This window comes from Corylus avellana, chromosome 1, assembly GCF_965113065.1.
Source record: "Corylus avellana chromosome 1, dhCorAvel1.hap1.2, whole genome shotgun sequence".
NCBI lineage: Eukaryota > Viridiplantae > Streptophyta > Magnoliopsida > Fagales > Betulaceae > Corylus > Corylus avellana.
Window position 1 is genome coordinate 29,107,627 of NC_142490.1, and position 6,802 is coordinate 29,114,428.

General features: G+C 39.6%; 1 protein-coding gene across 1 annotated transcript; it reads left to right on the forward strand.

Annotated features, from left to right (window-relative positions):
- The first annotated feature begins 546 nt into the window (after window positions 1-546).
- LOC148588221 (uncharacterized) lies at window positions 547-3,406 on the forward strand. The gene is made up of 2 exons (XM_088514831.1): window positions 547-1,164; window positions 2,936-3,406. The coding sequence occupies exons 1-2, from the start codon at window positions 547-549 to the stop codon at window positions 3,404-3,406; spliced, it is 1,089 nt and encodes a 362-aa protein (XP_088370957.1).
- Window positions 3,407-6,802: the final 3,396 nt, after the last annotated feature.

Consider the following 6,802-nt stretch of genomic DNA (forward strand, 5'->3'; position numbering starts at 1 on the left):
GAGGACATTTTGGAGGTATTCAAGCAAGTCCAGATCAATATCCCATTTTTGGATGCCATCCAACAAGTGCCATCATATGACAAGTACTTGAAGGACTGGATAATTGTCAAAAGGAAGACATATTTCCCAAAGAAGGTGTTCCTGATCGAGCAGGTTAGCTCAATCCTGCAATGCAAGTTGCCCATCAAGTACAAGGACCCTGAGTGTCCTACTATCTCTTGCATGATAGGAGTCTGTTGTATTGAGAGGGCGTTATTGGATCTTGGAGCAAGTGTAAATCTTTTGCCCTACTCAGTCTACTTAGAGTTGGGGTTAGGGGAATTAAAGCCCACATCGATGACACTCTAATTGGCTGACAGGTCAGTGAAGGTTCCACGGGGAATAATCGAGGATGTCTTGATTAAGGTGGATAAATTTTATTTCCCTGTGGATTTCATTGTGCTAGACACAGAGCCGGTTCCGAATGTTGGGATTCAAAAACCAGTAATTCTAGGGTGACCATTCTTAACTACGGCTAACACCGTGATAAATTGTAGGACCGGGGTAATGAAGATCTCATTTGAAAATATGACAGTGGAGTTGAATATCTTCCATATCAGCAAGCAACCACTGGAATTTGATGAAGTAAGAAATGTATGCTTGATAGAGGAGATCATGGAGGACACTATTGAAGAATCAAGCATGGAGGACCCCCTAGAAGCATGCCTAGCTCAGTTTGGAGATGATTTGGATTTAGACAAGTTACTTGAGCTAGCAGATGCGATTTTGGAGAATGCTCCTATGGTGAGCAGTGAGAAGGAGGAGGCATCAGTACCCGAGCCTCCCAAGAAGGAACTTAAGCCCTTACCGAATAACTTCAAGCATAAGTTCCTTGGTCCTGCAGAATCTTTACCTGTGATCATAGCTTCTGATTTAGTTGGTGCTCAAGAAGAGAAGTTGTTGGTTGTTTTGAGAGAGCACAAGGAAGCTATCGATTGGACTATTGAAGACATAAAAGGGATCAGCCCCTTGGTGGTGATGCACAAGATACATTTGGAGGAAAATGCCAAGCCATCGAGGGAGCCACAGAGAAGGCTTAACCCAGCCATGCAAGAAGTGGTGAGAGCAGAAGTGATTAAGCTATTGGATGCAGGCATCATCTATCCAATTTATGACTGCAAGTGGGTAAGCCCAATTCATGTAGTGCCTGTAACATCCCGATATTTCTCTTCTTTTCTCTTGTAAATAAATTGAATGTTACGCTGAAGTAATCTTACACAGTAGAAAATCTGAAATTTATCAATACAAAACAATACTCTTAAAAATATTTTTCTTTATACAAAATACCCACAATTATGCCGAACAAGGCATTTATACAAATCTATTTGACTGTATAAACTCTAGACAAACTTCACCAACTGAGAATCTTTGTACATCTCAAATATGAAGCTCTAATCACAACTGCATAATTACCTTGACTTTCCATTCATGCAAGCACTACAAAAACTGTAAAGTAATGTGTCAATTGATTCACAATAATATAAATCATTGTTGAAGCAATTATATCAAAAGACCAAACATTTAATAAAATTAAAAGATCTGTATTATTGAATATCAATATCACTCTCAGTAAGTAAGAATACTTACAGTGGATTACATGAATGGATCATCAAAGGTAATTACTTGTTGAAACCCATTCTGCTTCGCACAGTCTCTTTCTTTCAATATCTCTCACTGTCTCCAAAAACTCCCTCTCAATCTCTGATTCTCTGAATTATCTTCGTCTCACTGCCTCGCCCTCTAACTTTGCCTCTCACCATCTCTCTGCTATCTCTCTCTCTTGTGTTCTTTCTTTGTTGAAGCGCTTTGTTTCACCCTTTCTCTCTCTGCTCTGTATAAACACTCTCAAAAAGAAGAAAGACCGAGTAGAAAGCGGAAGAAGGAAGAATATGTTGAAGATAAGGGAGAGGAGTAATGAAATTGTGAAGGGGAAGGGCTCTATTTATAGGAAAACCAAATACTATTCTAGCTTCCATTTACAATTCTACCCTCATTTTACTATTCCACCTACCAACACTTTTATACCTACCATTAACTATTCTACCTTCCCTTACTATTCTACCTACTAATACTATTCTTCCAACCATTTCACCAATTACCATTCTCTAATTACCACTCTCCGTAACACCATAAATTTCCCAATAATTGAAATCATTGGCTAAAATGAATATTAAAATAACATTATCATCAAACTAATCTATTTAAATAACTTTGAAAATTCTGGGGCGCTACAGTGCCTAAGCGAGCTAGATTGACGATAGTCAAGAACAAGGATGACGAATTGGTCGCAACTTGTGTTTAGTCAAGATGGAGAGTTTGCATAGACTACCGCAAGCTAAATGCCGCCACCAGGAAGGATCATTTTCCACTCCCATTCATTGATCAGATGGTGGAGCGCTTAGATGGGCACAAATATTACTGTTTTTTGGATGGTTAGTCTAGATAAAACCAGGTCCCTGTGGATCCCGAAGATCAGGAGAAGACGATGTTTACTTGTCCTTTTGGTACGTTCGCTTGCCGTCGCATGCCCTTTAGGTTATGCAATGCACCCGCCACTTTTTAGCGGTGCATGATCAGTATTTTTTCTGACGTGGTAGAACATTTCCTTGAGATTTTCATGGACAACTTCTCCATCTTCGGTTCTTCGTTTGAGGAGTGTTTGCACTGCCTCACTTAGGTCTTAGTGCAGTGCAGGGAGAAGAACCTAGTGCTTAATTGGGAGAAATGCCATTTCATGGTGAAGCAAGGCATTGTATTGGGGCACGTCATCTCTTAACGAGGGATTGAGGTTGACAAAGCGAAGGTGGATCTGATCTCCAACCCTCCACCCCTATGTACGGTGAAGGCGGTTCGTACGTTTCTGGGCTATGCATGATTCTAGAGGCGATTTATCTAGGACTTTAGCAAAATTGCCAGGCCCTTGAGCAAGTTGTTGCTTAAGGATGCCCCATTTGCATTTGATGAGGATTGCAAGAAAGCATTTGGGGATTTGAAGAGAATTTTGACGTACACACCCATCATTCAACCACCCAACTGGGGTGTACCATTTGAGATCATGTGTGACGTGTTGGATTATGCAATTGGAGCTATTTTAGGGCAACGTGTTGATAAACTCCCCCACGTCATCTTCTATGCAAGCAGGACACTCAACGACGCACAACTCAACTACTCCACAACTGAAAAGGAGTTGCTTGCGGTTGTTTTTGCTTTGGACAAGTTTAGATCCAACTTGCTAGGATCTAAAGTCATTATCTATTCGGATCATGCGGCATTGAAGTATCTTTTCTCCAAAAAAGATGCTAAATCTCACCTTATCCGATGGATCTTGCTGTTGCAAGAATTTGACATAGAGATTCGAGATAAGTAGGGTTCCAAAAATGTGGTGGTTGATCATCTATCGAGGTTGACTGTGGATTTAACTGAAGATGCGACCCCCATCTCTGAGACCTTCCCTGATGAGCAATTGATGCACATTGCTCACACTACTGCACCATGGTTTGCTGATATAGTAAACTATCTTGTAACCGACCAAATGCCATTGGATGGGCGACAAGACAAATCCAAGTTTATGGTCATGGTGAAGTACTTTTTCTGAGATGATCCTTATTTGTTTAAGTATTGTCCTGATCAGATCATTACAAGGTGTATTCCTGAGCATGAACGATCCAAGGTTATCTCCTTTTGTCATGATCAAGCCTGTGGAGGCCATTTCAGTGCTAAGAAGACTGAAGCAAAGATTTTGCAGTGCTGATTTTATTGGCCTACCCTATTCCATGACTCTCGTGCATATTGTGCCGCATGTGAGCGTTGCCAGAAGCTAGGGAGTATTTCTTGGAGGAATATGATGCCCCTCAACCCCATTCTGATTGTTGAGATTTTTGATGTGTGGGGCATTGATTTCATGGGACCTTTCCTGAACTCCTTTGGTTTCCTCTATATCCTTGTCGTTGTGGACTACGTGTCCAATTGGGTGGAGGCTGTTGCATGCAAGACCAATGACCACAGAGTTGTGGTCCAGTTTTTAAAAGACACTATCTTTGTTCGTTTTGGTACGCCTCGAGCAATCATAAGTGATGGGGGCAAGTGTTAAGTGCCAAAATATTTATATTTTAGCCCTTAAACTTATATTTGTTAATTGCTTAAGTGTTGTTAATTTGTGCTATTTTAGTTCTTTTATGTGTTTTCCATGCTTTTGTAGGCTTTTGGAAAAGAAGAAAGTAAACTTGGAAGAATTGGGCTCAAAGAGAGAATTTGAAAAAAATTGGAGTTCTCGACAGTGCGATTGATCGCAGGTTCTCTGTGATCGAGTGCACTACCAGAGAGGACAAGCAGCGAAGTAGACGTGCAATCGAGTGCAATCGAGTGCACCCGTGCGCTGGTGACACATCAGAGGCAGCCAGACTCCCTTTTCCTTCCATATTAAGGATTTCCAAGTCTCACTTGTAATAGGACAAAAACCCTACGAATTTTTTAGGTTTACTAGTGTGACAAGGACTTCTAAAAGCCTATAAATAGACCTCTAAACCCTGAGAATAATCATCCTTGAATAGACACAACTTTGGGGGGAACATACACAACTTTGGCGAGAGGAATTGGAGGCTCCCTTTCGGTTCTTTCTTTCGCTTTTCTTTTAGTTTTATTTTAATTAAGTGTAATTAACTCTTTAGGAGGGCTAGATTGAAGCCCTAATTATGTTTTTCTAATATTTTAATGTCGGCTCCTTTGTGATGATCATATTGTGTTGCTTAACTTGATTAATTCATGTTTTCTTGAATTCCTCATATGTATGTGATTGGCCATTATATACATATGGTATGGACTAGTTAATTAAATCAATTTGGATGATCGAGTCTTGGGTTTAATAAGAGTAACAAAAGAAATCCACACCGGGTTCTTGGGTTAATCAACATATGGAACCGGGAGTAGACACCCATGCCTTAGGCCTCATGTGTTTGTTGATTTCCACAGATTTATGCTTTCTTAAAGAACGACTTAATAGACACCCATGCTAAATCTTTTAAAAAAGAAAAGAATTAAAGTAGACACTCATGCCTAATTCATTGCTTAGGGAAATCAATAGCTTAAGGAGTAGACACCCATACCCTTAGGTTGGCAAACATTAAATATTCATACGATGATTGGATCATTGGCATATTGTTATATTATCTAAGTGTGATTAGTGGTGAATATCAAAGCCCTACCTTTAGCTTTTCATTTATCTTTATATCTTTTTATTTCTTTTTTCTCAATATCAATCTCGTGACAATTTTGATATTTTAATTAATTCTACAACAAAATCAACAATCCTCGTGGGATCGATCTCATACTTGTTGCACTATATTATCGTTTGATCTTGTGCACTTGCGAGTAAAACGTACTAAATATTATCTATTAATTTAGGTGGTATTTAGCACAACAACAAGATTTTGGCGCCGTTGGAGGGGATCGTTTCATTTTGTTTGGAGTTTTTTTCCTTTAATTTATTTTGTTTTAAATTTTTCTATTTTTCTAGTTTTTTTCGCAGTTCCTGTTCTACCTCTGGAGGTGCGCTCGAGCTCCCAACCAGGGCGATTGAGCGCACCACTGCGATCAATCGCACATCCAGGGAGCAGCACAGTTACTGTACTAATTCTAGTTCTGATTTTTTTTCTTTTTTTTTCTTTTCATGTAGGGTCAGTTGAGTCTGCATCTTCGTAAGTTTTAATTCTAATTTTGTTTTAATTTTTATTTTTATTTTAACCTGTTGTTATTTTTGTTTTCACACATGTGGGGCAGCATTCCGACACCCCATAGACAATGTTCATATTGCCATGACCCTTATCACCATGTTAGAGAATGTCCTACAATGAGACAAACTCCTAACAAATCTTATGGGCACATGAACACATCATTCTTTAGATCGGGGAACGACTGCTATTTTGATTCCTGTTACCCATCATGGAGCCAACAGTCCAATCTCTCATGGCAAGCTCAAGCTCCCGGAATTCATGCTCCACAACCTCATGGACTGCAACATCACTCATATCAGCAATTCTACAATCATGCTTATTCCTCTCAAACAGCTCCACAACAGCAATATCAAGCTGAACCACCTCCTCTTGAGTTTTCTAAGAAAACATTAGCTATGATCAGTTCAGCAATTGAGGAGATGAAGAACTCTCATTTGAAATCAGTTAAAAGGATGAAGGCCCACAATATAAAGAACAAATTTTCTCAAAAAGGAAGAGCCTCAAAGTCAATTAGTTGCCACTCCTCATGGACATTATATGGAGGAAGAGAGTATTTGCTATCATGAAAAAGAGCCATTTCCATAGTTCTATGATCATTCCTATTCCTGTCTTAGCCCCAGTCTGCGGCAATCTGTTTTCAAGATAGAAGCTCATGAAGAAGAGCCATCTCCCATCAATTGGTCTCAACATTATCATGAAGAAGAGCTATCTCCAATCAATTGGCTCAACAATACCAAGAAGAACTACCTCCTCCAAAAAGGTCTACCTTAGAAGAAGTGAGTCCTACATTAGAAGAAGCGCATGCTAGCTTAGAAGAAATAATATCAGCTTCTTTTAGCCAAATGGAGGAAAGAAATTGATCATTTGACAGAAGGGAGAACTCTCGCATGCATTCATTTGAAAGGATGGAGGCTCATCTCAAGCAAATATCAGACATCCTCAAAGAAGAAGAGTGTGAAAGTTAGTTGGTGGCCAATCCTAATGAGTACTACATGGAGGAAGAGTGCACCTACTATCATGAGCAAGCTGTCACA

What these genes read in the sequence shown, in the direction of transcription:
- LOC148588221 (XM_088514831.1), top strand. Translation starts at nt 547, where the DNA reads ATGAAGATCTCATTTGAAAATATGACAGTGGAGTTGAATATCTTCCAT. An exon ending in CAATTTATGACTGCAAGTGG is followed by an intron (nt 1,165 to 2,935) that starts GTAAGCCCAATT and finishes CGATTTATCTAG; the next exon opens with GACTTTAGCAAAATTGCCAG.